General features: G+C 41.2%; 1 protein-coding gene across 3 annotated transcripts in view; it reads right to left on the bottom strand.

The window, feature by feature from the left end:
* FAM151A (family with sequence similarity 151 member A) overlaps positions 1-22824 on the bottom strand; it is a 31450-nt gene extending 8626 nt beyond the window's left edge. For 2 of the 3 annotated variants that reach the window (XM_067467875.1, XM_060773560.2), the window contains exons 1-6: positions 15475-22824; positions 10984-11130; positions 6989-7141; positions 5140-5299; positions 2964-3188; positions 1323-1462 (exon numbers count right to left, since the gene is read on the bottom strand). In XM_067467875.1, coding sequence (XP_067323976.1) covers positions 1323-1462; positions 2964-3188; positions 5140-5299; positions 6989-7141; positions 10984-11130; positions 15475-15628 — 979 coding nt within the window. In that variant the 5' untranslated portion in view covers positions 15629-22824. Of the gene's footprint in view, positions 1-1322; positions 1463-2963; positions 3189-4764; positions 4957-5139; positions 5300-6988; positions 7142-10983; positions 11131-15474 lie in introns of those variants that run through there. The other variant, XR_010909866.1, reaches the window with a different exon arrangement.
* Between the last annotated feature and the right edge of the window lie 67 nt (positions 22825-22891).

Below are 22891 nucleotides of genomic sequence, written 5' to 3'. Positions count from 1 at the left end.
TAATTGTGCTGCTGTTAGTTAAATTAGTACATAGCAAATAACTGCAGGTCCTCTGATGAAATCAGTAGAACCAGACATCATATACAAAGAAAGAACCAACATAACTAAGAATGGCCCAAATTGCAAATTGAAACTTGGTTTGGATTTGAATACATAGCATATCCATTAAACTGTTAAACCAGCTATCAAACAGGGATAAACAACCAAATTCTGGAATATACAATTATATCGCTAAGATTTATGTTGGAGGGCAAGAAGTTATCAAACTAGAACTTCTCCTATAGCATATATAGACCACTGCCAAGAACTGTACATGACTGAAAACTTGCATTTTTGCTGATTCAAGATATTCAGCATACGACACGAAAGAAAACTTAGTTCAAGTTTCCCTCTTTGTCCCTCTTGGGTGGTGGTTCCAGTATTGACAAATAAAAAGCATTGCATAGCCTTTCATCTTTTTCCCATTTAGAATTTATCTTTTGTGGAAGAGAAGAAACAATAGAAAAATTTGGAAGGGCTACAAATAGGCTTGTGTGCGGATCTGTTTTAGCCGTTTTTTTTCCAGCCAATCCGGCTTGTTCGGCTTGGTCAAATGGCTGCAAGGGCCCAGCTGTCACGTTTTTTCATCCGTTATGGGACCATGTGGCAGCCGATCATGGCTCCTCCTCCCCTATTTTGCAAAGAGGCTGCCACATGCTGCTCGAATGGGGTTTCCCTGTGCGGCCTGCCTCTTGGGCTAATCAGAGTAGAAGAATGCCATGACTGTCTTACACAAGCTGTGCCTGCTTCCTTAATCTCATGGCTGAAACCCAGGCTCCCCTGAAGGGAAAAAAGGAAAAGGTCCCAGAAAGGGTGCTTCCTTAACCTTATTGCTGAAACCCAGACACCCTTGAAGGGAAGAAAGTGAAGCGTCCCAATAAAGGGGAGCCTCGTAAGTTCCCCATTGCCATCAATGGACCTCATGTAGCTGTATTTTTCAGCTGTGAAATTCAAACGGTTATCCGGTCACCTGTCCATTTTCAGGAGGTGTGTGAAAACAGATATGGGTGTCTACTGGAATCTGGCCAGCAAAAATGGATTGAGGTTTACCCGAAATGCACAAGCCTATCTACAAACTGAAGATGGCATTGAATAGACCTTCCACACACTTTCATTAATTAACTAGCATGATCTGCACATTGTAACAGTCTATTTACATGTCTGTTGTATGGGTGACCTGGAAGAAGTGAGAGAGTGAACCTTGCGCCTCCTCTTGCATCACATAATATGCAAAAACAGTAGGATCATCCATTGACTTTTAAAGAATACATCTTAGTACTCACAGACTATGTCTTTGAATTGAGACAAAACAGGATCATAAAGGTCATAATAGATTTGCTCAGGTTGGCTATTATTTCGGATAAACAAGAGATCTTCCACTGTAACTGGATCAGTTTTCCCTTGCCATAAGGTAAGGCTGTACCTGGGGGAAGAGAGAAGAACCTAACCAGAAATTCTTAAAAGGCCGCAGAGATGTTCAGCAGGCCTGTCTGCTCAAAATGTGAAGGAGAGGAATGGGGTTAACCACTTTCTGTCTCCTACATTTCTATAGAACCCCCATGAAACATCATTTAGGCATCCTTTTATTTTATTAGATACTTGAACTTTTTTAAAGGAAGGGCTGGGAATCAGTGTTAGATCTCATGGGTAATGTATTTGGTATCTAACCTGTTGAAATGTTAAATTTCCTGACTGCAAATGTGATCATTAGTTCTGCATTAGTGAAATGTACCTGTACAGTACACCTGCCACATTTGTGAGTTCAACTTTTGTGGATTTGATTAATTGTGGATTTGATTAATATGGTCTCAGTTTGTATTAGGGATCCTCTAATACAACTTTATGGTCAGTAATCATCAGAGGTTGTGTATAGAGTTGTATTGAAAGATGTAGAGCTTCCTAAATATATGTTTTCTGGTAGAAATTGGCCATACAGTTACTCTGAAGGGTCTAGCAATTGTGGAGGACTGGAGATATGTTCTCTGAGATTTAAAAAACAAAACAAAAACACACCAATCCTTTTTTATTTAATGTTTTTTTCTATTTTGAAGAGGTTTGCACCCCCTAACACCAGTGAATTTGGAGAGTTGACTGTAATTTGCTAAATTCTACTTCCTATGTAAACGAAAAAAAAGTTGTTTCTGATGTTTGGTCAATTTTGCAACTATATCTTTTCTGCTTCATTTATTTCTTTTTCTTTCAAAGTAACTGAATAAAGGGGCATAATGTAGTTTCTTACCTACTACCCTCTTAAAAAAATAAGATTTGTATTAACACATAAAAATGTTGGAGCATGCAAGGAATCAGTGAGTGTGTGTGTGTGTCTACTGTAAAATAAGATGCATGAAGCTGGTTAGTTGGGCAATGCCTGGTGAGCAGGCTGAGCCTGGGACTTTGGGTTACTGTTACATTTTTGTTCAGGCTTGAACTATGCCAGTGCAGAGAGAGAAGAAGAAGAGAGAAGCAGAGAGAGACACAGAATTTGGTGTGTGCTCTCACTTCATGAGCTGCTGAAGGAGTTTATCCAAATGGACAAAGAAAGACTATTTTAAACTTCTCATAAAAGGACATTATGTGAGTTGACGCAACTGATCACACTGTACAGATGTTGCTCTGGATTTACAAAGAGTAAATTACTTGTTCTTTATTGTTCACCTGTGTGGCATATTTTCTTTCTCTGGCAGGGCAGTGTGTGGGCTGATCAAATGTGAACTACACATCGTTTATTTTACATTATGCCACAACACACATATATACATACACAACTAAGGGAAGACTTCATACATAAACTCTACACGTTACATAGCACAGTACAAACAACACTGCACACTTAGCACAATGCTACACACTACAGGAAGGAATAATATTACTTCCCTTAATTGGAGATTAAAATGGATATATATTTGAACTTCCCATCTTCTTACCTTTTGGACTGACTCAAAAGCCAGCTCAAATGAGACCAGGCCGGTCTTACCATGACAGCCCTTACAGGAAATGTGATTTGCTGAGGCAGCTTTCCTACAAGGCTATGCATTTTCTCAACCATGTTCTGCGTATAGGTGCTTTGTGGAAAAAAAGGCAAATAGAGGGTTGTCCAACCTGTGGAGACAGTACAGTTTGGGAACTTCTCCTGGATGAGTGAGAGAAACCTAGGGAACAAAAGTCAAAAATAATATAACTGCATCTGGGTAAGTCTTTTCAAAACTCCATTATGATTCATCTCCATTCTGGGACATGCTAGAATCAGTCCAAATACCCTGCTTTAGGTGGACGCTCTGGTACTCTGCTCTGCTTTAGGTGACAACTGGGTGGTCTGAAACAAAATCTGATACACTCTGCCCCCCTACACAATCTGTATCCCAGTATTCCCCATTCCCCATTTCAGATGCTCTCCTGTATCACACGTTTTCTTGAATGCTTTGCCAATATGTGCTAAGATGCTACCAGCTGGTCAATTTGTAGACTGAATTTTATACTGTATTTTTCAGGCTATATAGAAGGGAAACCCTGCTTGGCTGAGATGTGATTAATAGCAGGTCTCCAGGCACAAGCCAACTTGGCCATCTGACACAATCAAGTAGACACTTGGAATTTATCAAGAATCGTGTGTTTTCAGTCATTGCAAAATTGGCTCAGTGAAGCCCTATGTTAGCAGAAAAAAAATGAAGAATGTGGGATGATTTGAAGCCTTGTCACAAAGAAAACGTTAGCCTAACATGGTTCTGCTCCAAGAAGAATTTATGACACATACACCCAAAAATACTCAGGAAAAAATTGGCAGTTGCTATGGATGTTGGTTTCTCTAAGTTACGACAGCAGTTTTACCACATCTTGCTGATGTGTTTTGCCATGTGCTTTACTGCATCAAAGCCCTAACAACAATGCAAGTTGCACTATACTTATTTGCTTGGTATGGTCTTTGCACAGCTCTGGACAGTAGTGTAGTAGGGCAGAGTGAGGGTTTTCATGGCCAAAGAGGTAACAAAATATATCCAGAGATAGAATGGGTGCCACTATTCCCACTAGGACTCACATTCAAAGACACATGAGCATTTCTTTTCAAGTCTGCAGTGCTTAACACTACTCAATATAAAGGCCAGTTCTATGCAGTTGTAGTTGTTTTCTTCTGGGCTCTGTGACCTTGCTGCAGTAGGTTTGATCAAGGACATGACTTATGAGTGCATTTACATAAACTTCATGCATAAACTCTACACGTTACTCTACACATTGTCTTTCCTCGTAGGTCTCTACAGTCACCTACAGACCCACCGCCAAGACTCTACACTTGGAAGGCAATCATACAATGGCTTCAAACTACAAGAAAGGAGATTCCATTTGAACATTAGGAAGAACTTCATGACTATGAGAGCTGTTCAGAAGTGGAACTCTCTGCCTCGGAGTGTGGTGGAGACTCCTTCTTTGGAGGCTTTTAAACAGAGGCTGGGTGGCTATCTGTCGTGGGTGCTTTGAATGCGATTTTCCTGCTTCTGGGCAGGGGGTTGGACTGGATGGCCCACAAGATCTCTTCCAACTCTATGATTCTATGATTTTATACTCTGTCACGGCTGACATTGCCAACTTCTAATTTTAGTGCAACATTGCAGAAATGCAACATGCATATAAATACCAATTCTGTGTAAGGAAGTAGTCAGTACCTCTTTTCACAATGCTTTTATCAAGCTACTCAACTGGACACAAATGACTCCTAGGTGCAGCTTAACCCACCTCCAGCCACTTATTCTTTGTGGTGAGAACCCCAGGAGCCATTCAGCTGATGTTGTGAAGTTGGGGAAAAAGAAGTAGCCTTTGCTCTTCTAGGAAGATCAACATATGTTCCTTCCTTTGCTCTGCAACACAAACCAGATGGTGCCATTCAAGGGCTGTGGAGGGAAGCTGTGCCTGGGAGCCATCTGATTCCTGTTGTATGACCAAGGAAGAAGCATCAGTCTTTACCCCTGAGACTAAAAACATAACCGTTTAAAACCTAAGAAGCTTTATACTCCACTAATAGTCCAGTAGGATTTCCCATTTTAAAAAATAAAACATCAGGAATGCAAAAGAAATCCTGCTAGAAATATAAAGAACGTTGATTTTACTCACCGGGTTGCATTAACAGCAATGTTAATGGGTACATTTGGGCCATTTAGAATGTCTGCATTTAGCCACACAGGTCGGTTAATATTTAGCTCAGAGGAAGCTTTTACTAAGATATCCAGAGATGGGCCAACTGTCTTGATGTTTTTGAAATCCAGCTTAATAGCTATTTGGAGAAGAAGAAAAGAATGATTTCAAGATTTCTGCTTCCTTATTGCTGCCCCCATAGTAAAAGGATAACTTCACATTAAGTAATTTAACATGCTGTTATGTTTAAGCTCGAAAATAATGCTTTTCCTAAGATAGAGCAGTTTCCCTCTATTCCCTGTGTTTTGTTGCTTTTCATTACTTGCCTGAGCGTTCTTACCTCTTCCTCTGCATTTCCTACTAAACCTTTTAATTTTTCCTTGGACAACTGTTTGTCTTTACAACTTTAACCCTCAGCTGATTCCAACTCTGTCTCCTGAGCCTTTTGATTTCAATTGAGAGGGAATAGGTTCCGCTCAGAAAGCTGCATTTGTGTCTATATCTTCAAGTAGTTAACTGACTTTTGGCAACCCTATGAAATTGCCTTTCTTAGGCAAGGAAGACTCAAAGATCATTTGCCACTGAATATAGTCCACAACACACCTGCTGCGCTACATCACTGGTGGTGCAGCAAGTTAAACTGCTGAGCTGCTGAACTTGCTGACCAAAAGGTTGCTGGTTCTCATCCAGGGAGCAGGGTGAGTGCCCACTGTTAGGCTCAGCTTCTGCCAACCTAGCCGTTTGAAAACATGCAAGTGTGAGTAGATCAATAGGTACCACTTCTGCGAGAAGGTAACAGAACAATGCCAGCTCTTCGGCTTAGCAATGGAGATTAATACCACCCCCAAGTGTCAGACACGACTAGATTTAATGTCAAGGAAAACCTTTATCTTTTACACATTAGTTTTCCTTGGTGATTTCTGCATCCAGAAATCTGCATCTCACCAGGCTTAGAATCATAGAATCATAGAGTTGGAAGAGACCTCGTGGGCCATCCAGTCCAACTTCCTGCCAAGAAGCAGGAAAATTGCATTCAAAGCCCCTGCTTAGCTTCCAAGAACCAACGAGATCTGGTGTCTTCAAGTCATGGCCACTTATATCACCCCATATCCTGAGGGGCTATGTTCCAGGACTTTGTGTGGATACAAAAAAAAAACCCACAGGTCATAGGAAATCTATTGAATGAAGGCTTCCAGCAGAAGCATACCACAGAGTTGGGCTGGAGAAGTGCTAAAAGAGGACATCTTTCTAGGCATCACTAAGTCCTTCAGCATGTCTTTGTAGTCAACCCCTGGCACAAGTATACCATACAAATTGCCTTGAGGACCATGAAAGTGCTTAGGGAGGACATATTTTGTGACATGTTTGTAAATAAATCATGGGTATTTGTGTTTTTATGTCACAAAGTTCTACTCTGGAAGATGTTTTCAATACGTATGTTTTAAAAAAGAAAGAAAACGTGATGTAGAATCACAACCTCACAGAAGCACACAAATAGCCCATTAGGAAAATATCTGGCTATTTCTACCTATACCACAGATGTTTACTAATCTCCAAATGTGCCAGAAGCAAATCTGTCTAATAAATAAAACAATTCATCCCCTGCCTGCAAATCGGGGTGGGGGAACTTTTGGTTCTCCAAATGTTTTGGGCTTCAGCTATTAGAAGTCTGAACCAGCATAGCCACTGGAAATGGATTATGAGAGTTGCACTCTAAAACATGTGGAGTGTGAAATGTTTCTTACCCCTACTACAAATCATAAAGTATCATTCAGATAAAGCTAATATAGGCAATGCAGTATTAAAATACCTTAAGCAGCTACCTTACCCTTATCAGATGACTTAAGGACTGCCGTCAGCCACTCTTCAAGAGAATTGTCACTGTAGATGTCAGGAGGGTGGGCCATGATGGGTTTGCCCGTCTCGTAGGGTGTGTTGTAGCCTTCAACAGTGACATCAGATTCCAGTGCCATGACATCACCTGGAGTCATAAACAGAGACTTCATCCATAGTGAAAGAAGTCCTAGCTGGAGTTTGTGTGTCACCTTTCCCCATATTAATGAAATAATTTATTATGATCAACAGATCATATAACGTTCCCCACATTGACGACCTACAGATGCACTGTTTTGCAATCTCCATTTACTCCTACTCAAACTGCTTTAGGATGATAGAAGTTGTAGTCTGACACAAAAGACCATGAACGACTTTTCTAAGCATACATTGGAACTTTGGTGTGGGCAAAAGACACAATTTCAGATGACAGGTGGATATGAGATTGAAGTCTAAGGCTCCTTCTACATAGCTGAATAAAATCCCACAATATCTTCTTTGAACTGGGATATATGGCAGTGTGGACTCAGATAACCCAGTTCAAAGCAGATATTGTGGGTTATTCTGCCTTGATATTCTGGGTTATATGGCTGTGTGGAAGGGCCCTAAGGGGTCACTTCTAGATATATTAAAACTTCAGCATTTAATATGTTTCACATTGTTTTGATTACATTTACCTTGTTTTGCCTTTAATTTCACTTATAAATACTCCCAAATAATTGTAGCCAGGGATGGTGAACCATAAGAGAGGGCTGTATTGATCTCTGATGGCTGCACTCATCCAGAAAAAGGGTGCTGTGGGTGAACAGAATGTATCAGAAGGTAGATGCCTGCCTCAGATAACTTAGTCAAGGTGTGGATTTCAAACAGACAGGGTTTGAACTTGGAGCCAAGAAAGAGGTTTAAACTGGGAAAAAACAAGGTTTTGGGTTTGAGAAAGAAGAGAAACCTAAGATTTAGGGTGGTTGGGTGGGGGGTGGGGAGCTTAAAGAATGGAATGCAGTGGAATGACACTATAAGATATCACCGAAAATGGATCTGGAAGTACTATTCAGTCTATAAAGCAAGTTACTTAAGCCCCTTAAAATCTAACACATTCATTAGGACATAAACCTTTGTGAATTAACAACTTAATTGGACATGATGGACAAAATGGATTTCTAGTGTGAAGTTAAAACTTGTGCAATAACAAATGCATTGACCTCTAAGGCATTTCAATCTTTTGTTATTTTTGCTGCGACGGATACATGCATTTTTATGGTTGGTCAGCTGAACCATTGCTGCTTCAGTCCAGTCCTATAGGCCTTTGTTTCATAGAAAGCAATCACTAAGTTCTTTTGCCCATCAAAACAAAACTAGAAAATACAATTTGTGTGTGTGTGATGACAGCTTCCAGATTATTCTAGCCACTATATGGAATGCCCATGATGGTTGGGTTATTGTGAAAGATGTAGCAAACAAATAAATTAAAAAAAAGATTTCCAAACTCTGGGTCTACTAGAAAAACACTCCAAAAGCATCTTAGGAAATCGATATAAATTGGATTTTGAGCATCTAGAAAGTGCCTGCAGTATTCTTTTGATCCCTATGTACTGGTCAGCTCGGTAACCTTCCTTGCTGATCAGGGAAACTTCTTTATTCTGCTTTTCTGTGTTAGAGGGATTCCCTGGTGAAAGGCCTGATCTTACAGATAAAATGCCTGATGTAAGATTTGTTTGTGAAGGCAATCTCAGGCTGCTTGGCAAGTAGAAGGAGGCCTCCTACATCAGCCTAGAGCTTCCTGTCCATTTCTTTAGTTTCATTATCACAAAGCGATAAGGCCCTCCAGACAAAATGCTCCATGAAACCGAGTGGTCTGTGTTGACGGAGGTAACTTATCTTGAGCAACGATTCTCAGTCGCTCATTTCTTATCGCTGCTGTGTGCGCCATCCTTCTGAAGGCTTCCCTGTTTATTGTTACAGATTTTGGTAGCTTGATTAACTGTAACAAATGATGTTGCCTTTATGTAAAAGTTTGCACAATTTCTCTGTTGTGGTTGTTAATCCACTTCTTAATTTCTGTTAGGGTGGTATTCATGAGACCTCCAAGATGTTGTTAAGCACCAATACCCCTCATTTATTGTGTGTGTGTGTGGGGGGGGGGGGGGGGAGGCAACATGTATTTAAAATCCTTGTTTGAAATCTGGAATTACCTTGTTCAAATATTATTCTGGCCAGGACGGGGTGCAAACTAGAGTTGTGTGCAGATCCGTTTTCATTCGTTATATCCGTTCTTTCGTTACTTCCATAGGTAGCAGGTAACGGGAAGCCCACTCTCGGTACAAAAATCAGCTCGAGATGAAAGCAAGTAGGAGCCAATCATGGCTCCTTGCCTGCTTTTCAAGAGCAGCCTCCTTGACTTGGAAAGAGAGTGTGTGTGGTGTGCAGGCCGAGAAAGCGCACGTGCCTGCCTGCAGCCAAGCGCTTCCCCTAGAGTAAGAAACAAAACTTGCCTCCTTGCTTGGAAAGAGTGTGTGCAGCGTGTAGAACCAGAAAGTGTGTGTGCCTGCCTGCAGCAGAGAGCCTGTCCTCTAAAGTAGAGAAACAGGTAAGACGCCTCCTTAAAGCGCATGCCTGGCTGCAGCCAAGCACTTCCTCTAGAGTAAGAAACAGAACTTGCCTGCTTGCCTTGGGAAGAGCGCATGTGTGGTGTGCTGGCTCAGAATGTTTGTACCTGCCTGCAGCCAAGTGCCTCCTCTAGAGTAAGAAACAAAACTTGCCTCCTTGTCTTGGAAAGAGTGTGTGTGTGGCACTGGAGCCAAGTGTCTCTCCTCTAGAGTAGAGAAACAGGTAAGACGCCTCATTAAAGTGCATGCCTGGCCGCAGCCAAGCACCTAGTCTAGAGTAAGAAACAGAACTTGCCTGCTTGCCTTGGAAAGAGTGCGTGTGAGTATCATGCTAGCCCAGAATGTTTGTACCTGCCTGCAGCCAAGTGCCTCCTCTAGAGTAAGAAGCAAAATTTGCCTCCTTGTCTTGGAAAGAGTGCGTGTGTGGCATGCAGACCCAGAAAGCGCATGCACCAGCCTGCAGCCAAGTGTCTCTTCTCTAGAATAGAGAAACAGGTAAGAAGCCTCCTTAAAGCGCACTCCTGCCCGCAGATGAGCATCTCCCTCTAAAGTACAAACAGCTTAAATGTCTATGATGGGAAGGGAAGCTTGGGAAGCTCTCCCCCCCCCCCCACCCCCCAAATGGGCCAATAGAAAACGGTTCTTTCAGCACCCTAGAGCAAACAGATATCTGCCCTTCCAATTTTGGGAGGCTCCCAAAAAATAGAATGGGCCCCCCACCAAAAGCTGGGACACAAAACAAATCAAAGTTTACTGCAATTGCACAAGCCTAGTGAAAACACCCAGTATTCATTACTATTTGCTGAGCTGCGTAGAACTGATGAGAGTTGCAGTTTAACAGTATACGATTCATGTGAAATTCCCACCCTATTCTGCCCAGAATATAATTTTAAAAGACAAAAATACGGTAGTTGTACTATAATCTTTCATTGCCTAGAAGTAACCGAAGTGTTTATCTCCCATATTAGAGGAATATTAGAACCCTTCCACACTGCACATTTATAACACTATAAGTCTATTTTCACACCTGTGGCAACATCTTCTGGGATTTGCACATTGTAGAGGGGTCTGGAAAATATTTGAGACAAGACAATTCCCAAAAGGACCAAAGTACAACAGCACTCATGCTATAACTGTGGGACCAAAACTTCCTTCTCCTGTACTCTGTTGCTTGAGAGTATCTACCTTAGATGAGATATTCCAAAAGCTGCCATTCAAAAAGTACTTTTCCCAAAGATCTTGTGTTTTAGCCTTAAAAGCAGTAGATGTCATATAATGTCTGGGCAGGTTTTGCCCTGAAGCTTATGTACTGAGTTTTTTTTAATCACGCTGACACTGTACTTTTAGACAAATCAATCCAAACTAAAGGGAGAAAAGGGCTTACTCTTTAAGGCCTCTTCCATCTCACTCTTTTTATTTGCAGCATGGTACCAAGTGACCAGCAATCCATCTCTTCTGTCTATTCTCTTTAGACTGAGCAGATAATCCAACAGATCTCCACCTGTAGAGAAATCCGGCTGGACTCCTGGATCTAAAAAATCAAGATCCAAACAGGATGTTGAACAGAAACGAATACAATCTAGTCATAATAGAAATTAAATCAACACAAGAATGAAAGGGTTAGAAAAGAAGACAACCTAATTCTTAAAGTCTTTTTAAGCATTTGGACCTCACTAATGCATGTCTTCTAACTATGTAGAACAAATATATTATGTTTCCTTCTCTGGGAGAGGTTACAATAAACACATTCTTTCCAATCTATATATATAAATTTGTTAGGGGCATCCAACGGGGAAACAAAACTCAAAAACCCCCCAACGAAACTTAACCAAAATTCCCATGCCCATAACACAACCCACAAGGTACAAACATATCTACTCAAAATGAAAAACAACACAACAACACACTCACAAAACGGCAAAACAACAAAACTCAAAAATCCCCCAATGAAACTTAACCAAAATTCCCATGCCCATAACACAACCCACAAGGTACAAACATATCTACTCAAAATGAAAAACAACACAACAACACACTCACAAAATGGCAAAAAAACAAAACTCAAAAAAACCCCAACGAAACTTAACCAAAATTCCCATGCCCATAACACAACCCACAAGGTACAAACGTATCTACTCAAAATGAAAAACAACACAACAACACACTCACAAAACAGCAAAACAACTGAGCATGCGCATTGGCGCCCAGCCGCAAGTTCCCTGGCGCGCGCACATGCCCTTCCGGCCAACGTTCCCTCTGCGGAAACCATGCCCACTCCAAGCCCTGCCGCGCCGCTTCCCGCACACACACACACCCCTGCTGCACACACACACACACAACCCCACACTCCATCACTCCCCCCGCTGCTGCACACACACACGCAACCCCACACTCCATCACTTCCCCCGCTGCCGCACGCACACACGCAACCCCACTCCCCCCGCCGCTGCACACACACACGCAACCCCACGCTCCATCACTCCCCCCGCCGCCGCACACACACACACAACCCCACGCTCCATCACTCCCCCCCCGCCGCCGCACACACACACGCAACCCCACGCTCCATCACTCCCCCCACCGCTGCACACACACACACAGCCCCACGCTCCATCACTCCCCCACCCCAATCTTACCTCCTTTTACTTCACGCCCCCTCCAAACCCCACCCCGCCCCTTCCCGCCCTGTCAAAATCTAGGAAAGACAGGAAGGAAGGAAAGAAGGAAGAAAGAGAAAGGGAGGTAAAGAAAAAGGGGAAAGGAAGGAAAGTTAGAGAAAGAAGGAAGAAGAAAAGGAAAGAAAAGGAAAGATGGAAGGAAAGAAAAGAGAGACAGCAGAAAAGAAAGAAAAAGGGGGAAGGAAGGAAAGAGATAAAGAAGAGGAGAAGGAAATATGGGAGGGAAGGAAGGAAGGAAGGAGGGAAAGAAGGAGAGAAAGAGGGAAGATTGGCCACAGCAACACGTGGCGGGTAAAGGTTGTTATTTCTATTATTATTATTATTATTATTATTATTATTATTATTATGCTATTTGTGTGTATTATGCTATGAGACCCTGGAGGAATGGGAGAGGTGTCAGGTCCCAGAGGCAATGCATTGCATTATTGTTATTGTTATGATGGTGGTAAAATAAAAGGAAATAAAAAGTGAAAGAAGGAAGCAAACAGGGAGGGAAGAAAGGCAAAGGAAGAAAGGGGGAGGGAATGAAGGAAAGAGAGAAGGATGAAACCAAGTAGTGAAAGAAAGAAAGAGGTAGAGAAGGAAGAAAGGAAACAAAGGGGGAGGAAAAGGGCAAAGGAATAGGTAGGTACCTCTCTTTCATAATAGTCCAGATATCTACCTCAACTTTGATAAGTTTTACTATAGGCCACAGCAACGTGTGGAAGGGCACAGCTAGTTATGTTATATTTGGCTGATGATGAAGACACGCTATGCATCAGTTACCCTACTGTGGGCAAAGGTTATGGAGTTTTGCTAACAACAGGGATCTTATGGGGCTGAAATGGAAAAGTGTTTGGATTCAGTTCTTAGCTTTGCTTACAGTAGCTCATTAGCTTTTAATCTCATTTTTTGCCCTTTATAATTGCTTATACAAGTTAAGTATCTCTTGTTCAAAATACTTGGGGAGCAGAAGTGTTCAGGACTTCAATTTTCTTTTTGGATTTTAGAATACCTGTATTTGCATATATGTATGAGATATCTTGGAGATGGGACCCGAGTCTAAACATGAAATTCATTAATGTTTCATACATGCCTTATTCACATAGCCTGAAAGTATTTTTATAACCACTGTTTTAATATTTTTGTGCATAAAACTAAGTTTAGGTACACCGAACCATCAGAAAGCTGTCACTATCTCAGCCACTCATATGGGAAACTTTGGATTTTGGAGCATTTCAGATTTTGGAATTCTTCTAAAATGCCAAAATGTATCGTCTTTGTCTAAGAACAATGCCAATGATCAGATCTCTATAGCAGAAACTGACTCCATGCAACACGTATCATGAATCCAAAATCACCCTCCTTTTCTCTTCACTTGAGAAAAGGAGCAAGTGACCAGACTCCTGCTTCCCATTGCAGATCTGACACTTCCAAATACACACACCATCTCTTTCCATAGAGCATGGCGGGTGAACAGCACTGCTGTCTGTCACACTTGAGAATTATTAGATTGAGTCTTTTATAGGAATATTCTGATTATGTTGTTCCAAAGTTGTAAATGTATGATAGATATTTTCCAGCCTGAAACATCCTGGCTTCATCTTTTCCTGGACAGATGTTGACTCTTCTTAATTTGTGTTGGTAAAGTAAGCCTGGTGTTGACTTCCTTCTTAAACTTGTAAACATTTCCTTAACTTAAAGAGCCATTGTCTCTGATTAATGTAAACATGTTGTTTTCCCCCAAAAGTTCAACAGTTAATCATTGTCACCATTCTTATCAACAACTGTTACAGTCCATGAATTCTTCACCTCTGTCTTGTAGTTTTTCAGGCCTCATTCCTTAGGATGACATCTTCAGCCAAATTAGGCCCCATTCATACACCTTTCATACAATTCCATTCAAGCCATACTTCATATATTTCATCATGACATGCTAGATAGAAAAGCATGGAAGCATTCAAACAGAAGTCTCTGCTTGAGGAGCAGTTATGTGAAGCATAGAGTTGTTAACTTTTCTTAATTTATTATCAGTTGGTTTATAAAATAATCTATGCAACATACAAAACATGACAAAATGGTAAAATAGATCAATTAAGAGATAAATGTCATCGAGAGATAAATGTCAAATATAAGCATTAATAAAAGTTATAGAGTTGTATAAGAGCAAATACCAGCTCACTAAAGCCCAGATTCTGAAGTAGCTGTTACCAATGTAGCTACCCACAGTGGTGTATCTACTAGCATATTTGACAACTGGTGCAGATAAGTTTTCTCATATTCAGCAATAAACATGAAACAAAACAAATAATAATAACAATGGCCAGAAAGAAACACACACAATATGAATATTGAACTTTGCATTGACATTATGGTGAACTTTGTAATATAATCATGCCTCTCTCCATTTCTGTTATGAGACGCAGTCTAAAAGAACACAAAATGTTGTGTAACATAGTAAAAACATTAAGCATAATGGTACTGTTCAGTTATCCAGGTGGACCCCAAAAGGGGGTCTAAACAGAGAAGGGGAGCTCATTTTATTGGGGGGGAGAGTTTAAGGAGGAAAACAATTTTTTATTGGTTGTTCTGCCCATGTAATAACCAGTATGAATGCGAGGAGTAACAGGAAAATGGGGGGGGGGGGGGTTACCCCCCTCTCCCTGTAAAATAGACTATCCTTCTCTGTCTAGGGCCTCTTTTGGCCTCCATCCGGATAATGGGACAGTACCAAAATAATTTCATAAGCTATAACCATTTTTTGGACAATGTGAATGTCAACTATAAATTTTCTGCTTTCACAATTGATTAAACAGTGAGTAATTTTTCCAATATTACCAAAGAGGAAAGAGAGTGATAGTCAAGAGATTGATCATGAATCAATTGACAGAAAAATAATACATCAAATTAGATAAGGCCAATCAAAGATTGGCCTTATCTATGTTTTTAAAAATACAACATTTGGTAATTGCGAAGATCAGTGAAACAACTATTAGCTGTAAGGCCAACTTGCAATAAATTCATAACATGTAAACATTTACATTGCTAGTCCTCTGTGTGTGTAGTTACTGAAAAATTCACAGATTGTGCAAATAAAAGGACTTCTGTAATTGAATGAACACATCTGTATGTCTGTTTGTCTCCCTGCCCGCCTGCTACAAGATTTGGCTAAAACCACCAGCTACACATCCTAATTTCAACAAGCTTGGACTTAATACCTTGTTGTGCAGACTTCTTGTTGACCGTCAGCAACACGGCAAGAGCAATGCAAGCAGAAATCACTGCCAGAGCACAGAGCACAACTGCAAGGACTCCTTTTCTTCCCATGGAAGGGCACTTCATGCTGGAAGCCCTTACAGTGCTTCTGTGCATCAGCTTCAGCTACAAAACTACAGCTTCTTTCCAAAAATAGGATGAGAGCATAAATGGTGTTTATGATCTCATGACGTCTGAAGCCCCTGCCAGAAAATTTGGTGGTTGAAACTAGAGCTCAAATACGCCAGCAATCTTGATTTAGGAACTATCTTGCTTTCTTCGGGAGTCTCCAGCACAGCTTCAATGGGATGTCCTTCAGATACTTCGCTATCGGGTCAGAAGCAGTTATTTTGTTCAATTTCAGTAGTTTGAGTGTTGCAAGACTCTTATTACACCATGCTTCCTTGACAGAGTTTTCTTCCCAAAATATTTGTTGGGGTTTTTTTTACAGGTTTTGTTCTTACACAAGTTAGTACTCCTTCCAAAAATCTTCTTGTTCTTCTAACAAACTCTGCAGTTTTGTTGCCTTCTGATAATCTGTATATTTTGTTATGATCTCTCTTGTTTCCTGAAGGATTTAGCTCCTTATCTGGTCATACCATCATGCTGATATGGCAAGCAAACAATCCCAAATAGCCAAAACTAGTTTTCTTTCATGCATCTCTGTCCTAAACCTCCTCACTGGAGAATACCTTGGATCAGACTTTTCCTGGTTTATGTTTCTCTGAAATCTACCCTTCCTCCCCTTTACTGTCCGATAGGCATGATAACGTTTTGAGGCTAAAGTCCATCTCACTGACATCTTTAAAGAAGAAAGCATATGCACACACCCCCTTCACATCTGCAATATGTTATATTGATGCCACATGAGTGAAGGGAGCTTTTTCTGAGGGATGAGTTTTCAGAAATGCAGACAGACTCACATCAAAACCCACAAAAGAAAGACTCCTGTCATTTTTTTAAAAAATTAACAAGTTTGAAATAATGCTGACATTATCACTTCTAAGCTTTCCTGACCCTCTTAGATTAAAGAAAAGATGTTCATCTGAAAAGCTTCTGTTAAAATTACAGCATTAGCCACATACACGCCAGAGTTCAGGCTCTCATAACAATTCAACTCATCCCACTGTACATACCAGAGACCTGAGACATACCTCGGCAAATCCCCCTAAAGCCCTTAAGTACTGTGCTTGCTTTGCATATCCCAAGACAGGGCTGGGCTTACGATATATATGCCGGGCCAAATCCTCGGGGTGCTCTCATCCTTTCCTAGTAAAAACCATGGCAACCAGGTTCAAGCCGATCCCGATTGCAGTCATAGAAGATGGCCACAAAGGAAGTGATTCATAGCAAAACGCTTACAGTATGTGCTTCTTTTCTGCAAGCCTTAAGTAGCTCTGTTGATCCATTTATTTGCATGTGAACCAGAAGCAATGGAACACCAGATTCATTGCCTCCAGCTGACCTGTAAACAACTCAGATCAATAGGGCCTTCTAGAGGCACCGTTTGTGTTGCTCGGCCAACAGATTTCTGAGTGATAGGGGCCATTCTTTTTGTTTCTGGTATCCAAAAAGAAATAAACTATTATTTATTGATTCCAGAAAGAAATAAACTAAAATTTAAAACTCCCATGTATTTGCTAAGTCTCAGAAGAAATAGAAGCAGAATGTGACAATACAAATATGGCTGAAAACAAAAGCAAACTAAAGGAGGCAAAAGGATTGGACACACATATCTAATACCGTGGTGCATCCCACAGACAAAGGCATCCACATGTGAACCAACACATTCCCCTGATGAGCCACAGTAGCTGAATGGTACTTGTGTATCAGAACCCACCCCCAATAATTAAGAAGAACATTAGCATACTTTGGGAGGAAGAACAACAACAAGGATATTAGATGACAGAAAATATGGTAATAAAAATAGAATTTCTGAAAGAACACTCTAGGTTCTAGATTTTTGTTTTGTTTTTAATTCTAGGCACACTGATGAAGTTTATCACACCTAATTCATATGATGAAACAGTCCGCTCTGGGTATGCAAGGTGTTCAGTGCCCATCACTAAGCGTCTAAGTAGTCATTCACCTATCCAATTGGGTGGCCAGACTGGTCAACCCTCTATAATGGAGAGATGAAAAGTGTTCTCCCATTGATCCTAACCAGCATAACCAATAGTGAGAGCTGATGGAAGTTGTAGTCCAAGAACATCTAGATGGTCACATGCAGTGGCATGTGGTAGTTGTCCATGTTCGTAAGGTAGCAGTCCAGTTCTGTATTTAGTCTAGACTTTAGTAGGGCTGCAGTGGCGCAATGGGTTAAACTGTTGAGCTGCTGAACTTGCTGACCTGAAGGTTGGCAGTTCAAATCCATGGGATAGAGTGAGCTCCCGCTGTTAACCCCAGTTGTCAGCATTTGGAAGCTATTGCAATAAAAGCGCGCTCCCAAAGGCAAATCTTGGATACAGGTTTATTTCCGCCTTACCATAAATGATAGGAAGACAGTACTGTATATCACCCTAATAGTGTTATTATTATTTAGAGAAAGTAGCCAAAGTGCTTAACCTCATAATCAAAATGTAGCCCTCTACAGCCTACATTCCATTCCCAAGGCTAACCTACAGTTTCTATTCTCCCCAGTCCAGATGGCCCTTATCTCAGATGTGCTTCTCTCTATCTTCCCTCCTCCCCCTCTCAACCTCCATGTCACGGGGTGGACGGAGCAGCTCGTTCTAAGCTGGTAGGGACACCATCCTGACACAGCTCCTGCCAACCTAGCAGTTTGAAAATATACCAATGTGAGTAGATCAATAGGTACCGCCTCAGTAGGAAGGTAAACAGCGCTCCATGCAGTCGTGCCAGCCACATGACCTGGGAGGTGTCTACGGACAATGCAGGCTTCTCAGTTTGGAAATGGAGATGAGCACCTCACCCAGAGCCAGAACTGGGCACTACCTCCAGAGCTGGAGATAAAAGAAGAAACCTTTGCCTTTGTCTGTGTATTTGTGTTTCATTGTTTCAAGGCATTGAATATTTGCCTGTGTTTGTATATATGCTGGAATCCGCCCTGAATCCTCTCAGGGAGATAGGGTGGAATACAAACAGTGTTATTATTATTTAGAGAAAGTAGCCAAAGTGCTGAACCTCATCATCAAAATAGATTCAGTTGCCTTGGATGGCACCCTTAAAGTTCAGACCAAATCCTAGAACAGACTCATTGCCCCACTGATATATAAGCCACCAGCAATGACTGATCATTAGTTGTCTATCACATCTATAGCTCATCTTAGGGTAAAAACCAAGGCCAGACTAAAGAACCACTTGGCCTAACAACCTTAATGTAAAATACTAAATTTGTTGGTATTAGAAGGCTAATTTTCACTTTCATGGATCAACAAGTATTGGTACAAAAAGATAACGGTTATATTGCAATCGTACCAGTTTCCTTGGGGGGTGATCATTTAGCGTGGGCAAAGAACTAGTGCCTTAATATTCAATTAGCACTGAGTAAGGATTTAATGTTATTCTCCATTACAAATCCAGTAATTAGACCTTGTATTTGCATGACCTGATATTTTCTTTTCTTTCCAATATTGGATGTCATAATGATTGCACCATCTATAAATCAATGAATATACACAAACACACTCCCAGTGGGAGTGAGGCACAAGTTTAGTACAACACATCTTCATCAAAGCTGTTACCTAAACCCTCTCTTAATTTAATCCATAAGAGCACCTGTGTGCAGAATGGAAACACATCATCTCACACAAGCTGAATGAAAATAGAGCCTGTGCAAGAATGAATGGGCGAGAGCAGTCTCTTCTGAGCAGGTTGGGGTTTTTGTTTTTTTTATGAATTCCAGACTCCTTGAAGTTGCACAAAGAATCACTCTTCTCAAAAGTTCCCTTCTGCTGCCACCTTCTGGTTGATATGTTGTAATAAACTCCGGGTGGTTCTGTTTTGCAGCACTTTTGAAAAGTTTGTTCTCCAGTTCTCTGATTCAAAACTAACAAAATTAATTTCAAGAGGGATGAATATAAGGTAGGAAAAAGGAAATGTACTAATACAGGACAATTTATTTCATGTCAGGAGCAACTTGAGAAACTGCAAGTCGCTTCTGGTGTGAGTGAATTGGCTGTCTGCAAGGAAAATGCCCAGGGGACGCCCAGATGTTTTTGATGTTTTACCATCCTTGTGGGATGCTTCTCTCATGTCCCTGCATGGGGAGCTGAAGCTGACAGAGGGAGCTCATCCATGCTCTTCCCAGATTTGAACCTCCAACAAGAGTTTAACCCATTGTGCCACTAGGGGCTACAGGTCAGGTGACTGCTGGTTTGAAAGCAGTATGTGTGAAAAAGATGTATGGATCTTAGTAGAATGCAAGCTAAACATGAATTATCATTGGGAGGCAGTAGCTAAAAACACAATATAGAAGGGTTATCCAGAAAGTAAGGTTACAAGGCATATAGCTCTTGCAGAGAATATTCACGGGGAAGTTGATATCACTGCTGTGTAGCGGGAAGCCAGTGGAAGCAAATGAGCAGTGCCAGTCGTCAGTAGCTCATTGACTGACATTGTGGTGAAGGTTAGAGATAAGCGTCCTCATTCCGTTTCCTGTCAAGTGCAAAGTTCGCGCTGTAATACGCTACCTAAATGCTAAAGGCATGAAGGCTGCTGCGATTCATTGCGAGAAAAATTGTGATGTCAGTGTTCTGAGACAGAAAGGGGGTACTGCTCATTGATTTTTTGGAAATAGGTGAAACAATCAATGCTACAAAATATTGTCAGAGCACAAAAAAAAATTGCCGAGCCATCCAAAACAAACATCATGGATGCTGACGGTGGGAGTCCGTCTCTTTCATGACAATGCGTGTCTGCACACCGCTCTTGCAACACAAGAGTTGTTGATTTCATTTGGTTTGGATGTTTTAAGCCAGCCCTCTCGCAGTCCCAATCTCGCACCCAGTGACTATCATCTGCTCACTAAATTGAAGAAACACCTTGGTGGAAAACACTTTTCCAATGATGATGAGGTAGAAATCAAAGTGACGAACTGGCTGAAAAAGGTGGAGGGAAACTTCTATGACACAGGCATGAAAAAACTCAGCACGGATGACAAAGTGTATTGAACTGAATGGTGATTATGTGGAAAAATAATGTAATATCTATTCTATAATCCATGTAAGTTTTATTAAAATATATTGATTATTTGTATTTTAAACGAATTTTGTAACTTAACTTTCTAGATATTCCTCATAATTCCAGGAGTACAGTGTCCACCGCAAGGGAAGTAATAATGCCACTTCCAACATCACCTGGAATATTGTGCCCATTTCTGGACACCGCAGCTCATGAAGGACATTCACAAGCTGGAATATATCCAGAGGAGGACAACCAAGGTGATGGAAAATGTGGAAACCAAGCCCTATGAGGAGCAACTTAGTGAGCTAGGCACGTTTCTCTCAGGGAAAGGAAGACTGAGCAGTGATATGATAGCCATCTTTAAATATCTGAAGGGATATTATATAGAAGATGGAGCAAGCTTGTTTTCTGCTGCTGCAGAGACTAGGGATGTTATCACATGAGGCTTGTAAGTCATATTGGAAGTTCTCAAGCCACAAACGAAAAACTGAGCCTCACATGAGGTTGTAACCATAGTGCAAACTAACGGTCAAATTGTGTTGAACTAGTTGTTTTTGAAAATGGACAAAACCCATTTCGAGGCAGGTCAACACATATTCTAAGAGTCTTTCAAAGCATTTTCAGAAATGCAGTAATGTAGACTAGGCTCAGGAAGAGGGATGAGCCTCACATTGAAATGATCTGGTAAAATTGGACCACCAAGGCACAAGTTTAGTACAACACATCTTCATCAAAGCTGTTACCTAAACCCTCCACCACACTCCGGGGCAGAGAGTTCCACTGCTGAACAGCTCTCACAGTCAGGAAGTTCTTCCTCATGTTCAGATGGAATCTCCTTTCTTGTAGTTTGAAGCCATTTTTCCATGTCCTAGTCTCCTGAGAAGCAGAAAACAAGCTTGCTCCTTCCTCCGACTTCCTCTCGCATATTTATATATGCCCAGCTCTTTAAGCCGCTCTTCATAGGGCTTGTTCTCCAGACACTTGATCATTTTAGTCACCCTCCTCTGGACACATTCCAGTTTGTCAATATCTCTCTTCAATTGTGGTGCCCAGAATTGGACACAATATTCCAGGTGTGGTCTTACCAAAGCAGAATAGAAGGGAAGCATGACTTCCCTGGATCTAGACACTATGCTCCTATTGATGCAGGCCAAAATCCCACTGGCTTTTTTTGCTGCTACATGACATTGTTGGCTCATGTTTAACTTGTTGTCCACGAGGTCTTCAAGATCTTTTTCACACGTACTGCTCTCGAGCCAGGCATTGTCCCCCATTCTGTATCTTTGCATTTTGTTTTTTCTGCCTAAGTGGAGAATCTTGCATTTGTCACTGTTGTCATTTTGTTAGTTTTGGCCCATCTCTCTAATCTGTCAAGATCGTTTTGAATCCTGCTCCTGTCCTCTGGAGTATTGGCTATCCCTCCCAATTTGGTGTCATCTGCAAACTTGATGATCATGCCTTCTATTTCTCAGGCAGAATAAGCTTGCAGATAGAAAAAGTTTAAGAATTGCTCTAGAACATCCTGCAACATGCTTCATTTCTAATTCCAGGGAGGTAGAAATACTGTAGTCACAACACTAAGCAGTTGGGTGGGTATGAGAAATGCATTTCTTCTTAAAATTGCGTTTTAATTTAAAACCTCTACATGTGCTACACTCCCATTTTTTGAACTAATAGTTAGCTTCCCTCAGAATAGGTTAGTTTGATCCTAACACAGCAAAAAGCCAGTAAAACAGGAAGGTTCTCAACAATGAGCTCTCCACTCTCTTTGTTAAAGAACATGAGGTGGTGAATAAACCACAGCTGTGCTTTAATCTCTGCTGCTGTGAACAAGCACACAATCTGTCGGTCTGCAGGAATCTGCTGGACAGTAACAGCAGGAAAACCAGCCTCTGACGGGTCCCACACATTCCAAACCTCCATAAACCCAAACTGTTTTCTCTCCAGTTGCAGCACACAGTAGTACGACACGACACATCTTCCCCATACGCCATATGTCACAGAAAGTGAAAGCTCACCCCTGCATTTGGATCTATAAGTAGAAGCTCTGGGCTAATTAAGATGATTTATATTAGCTGGGGTATATGAGCTTCCTTTTCAGACCAATCAGCTTCTGTTGGGCGATTCAAAGACCAAGGTGAGCTATCTATGACCAGTTTTACTCCATTCCTTTGCTTGTAAAAAAATCTGAATAAGGAGGTATATTCACAATACAAGATTAAATTTAACTTAAAT

This window comes from Anolis sagrei, chromosome 4, assembly GCF_037176765.1.
Source record: "Anolis sagrei isolate rAnoSag1 chromosome 4, rAnoSag1.mat, whole genome shotgun sequence".
NCBI classification, from domain to species: Eukaryota; Metazoa; Chordata; class Lepidosauria; order Squamata; family Dactyloidae; genus Anolis; species Anolis sagrei.
Note: the sequence above shows the minus strand (reverse complement) of the source record. Positions and strands in the feature narration are given on the sequence as shown.